Source organism: Tigriopus californicus, unplaced genomic scaffold (assembly GCF_007210705.1).
Source record: "Tigriopus californicus strain San Diego unplaced genomic scaffold, Tcal_SD_v2.1 Contig393, whole genome shotgun sequence".
Classification (NCBI taxonomy): domain Eukaryota; kingdom Metazoa; phylum Arthropoda; class Copepoda; order Harpacticoida; family Harpacticidae; genus Tigriopus; species Tigriopus californicus.
The window spans coordinates 519-1,946 of NW_026738783.1; the positions used below are offsets into that span (position 1 = coordinate 519).

Genomic DNA, 1,428 nt, shown 5'->3' on the forward strand with positions numbered 1-1,428 from the left:
AAGCAATGGCAACTTTTGGTCAAATGTTACGAATAAATGATTAACGACGCTTAGTATTGACTTTGCTTAACCATGTTTATCGCTTGTCCAAACTCCTTTACTTTCTCAATTAAACTGTACTTTGATCCGCTTTTTTGCGCCTTTTTCACTTTCAGCATTTGAAAATGAGACTGAATCCGAAGAATGTTCTGGACACCTACTTGTATGCCGAAAACTACGGGGATACCCAAATGTTGTACGAATGTCTCAAGTTGATCGATCGAAACGCCCAAAGCATCTTGAACTCGTCCAAGTGCTCGACTCTTCCCTTGTCCATCTTCAAGGGCATCTTGAGCCGGAACACTTTGGCGGCCAAAGAGGTCGAAGTCTTCGAAAGCGTGATCCGATGGAGTCAAGCGGAAATCAAACGCCGCCTAGATGACGAAGATGAGGGAGAGGTGCCGAGTTTGAGCGAGCTCTTCAAGGAGTTTCAACCCTTTATGCGATTCCATGGCTTCACCAGTCAGGTAAATAAATAGCAATTTACCATCATAACGGGCTCTGAGCTTGAGTCTGGCTCAGCCGTGGTTACATTTTTTTTTTTAATTATTTAAAAGAGCACCTCACTTTGTTGGAAATTATTTGTGCTCGTGTAAGAATACAGCGTGATAATAAGCTGTTCTGCGAATCAATAGCAATTCAAGAGTAATAACTAATTCAAAAATGTAAATCTCGAACATAAAAGATGTTATTGCGAGTGTTATCAAATATCCTTGCTTCAAAATTGATTGGCAAACCAATCGATATGCTTGCAATTCAAAAAAAGTCGATCATTCATCTTCAATATTACACCTGAAATATTCGTCACCCATCAAACTTGGATTACAAATGATCTTTTTTACTTTGAATCATTTCAATTTTTGCAGGAGTTTGTCCACACAGTCTTGCCTTACGGTGTGTTGGACATTGAGGCCATCAGCAAGATTTCGGCTAAGATTCGTCACAAAGAAGAACCCGAGACGTTTCGCGAGAGTGAAAACACCCTTCTCTCTCCGGAGCCTCGAACTGGTCTCAATCAGGCCAGGGATCTCCTCTTCGAGAACGATGAGGCCTCAAATACTCTTCGCAACGCGAGAGTCCACACCCAGAATATCAAAGATCAAAACCCAGTTCAGAGCATGACACGAATGGGACCGGGTTATTATCAATGTGCCCGATTCAACCCGGATGAGGCCTTCAGTATTGTGAACAAGTGGCCGGATTCGTATGTACTGAAGTTTCGAGCGGATAGGAACATTTATCTCTTGGGGGCGTGCATCACAGAAAATGATCGGCAGTTCTACAAGCCCAGCTTTCATTTCATCCTCAAGTTGAAGGACGTGAGCAATGGACGAGTCATATCGGAAGGAACGGAGACATTCATGCGAAAGCCGTCGAGGAATTTTGAAA

The 1,428-nt window shown here is 42.7% G+C and overlaps 1 protein-coding gene across 1 annotated transcript; it reads left to right on the forward strand.

Moving 5' to 3' along the window:
• Positions 1–155: 155 nt before the first annotated feature.
• Positions 156–1,428, forward strand: LOC131892563 (uncharacterized; the record flags this gene model as incomplete). Its single annotated transcript, XM_059242363.1, is given in 2 exon segments — positions 156–506; positions 906–1,428. Coding segments are annotated over 2 exon segments (874 nt in total), but the record flags the coding sequence as incomplete, so codon positions are not given.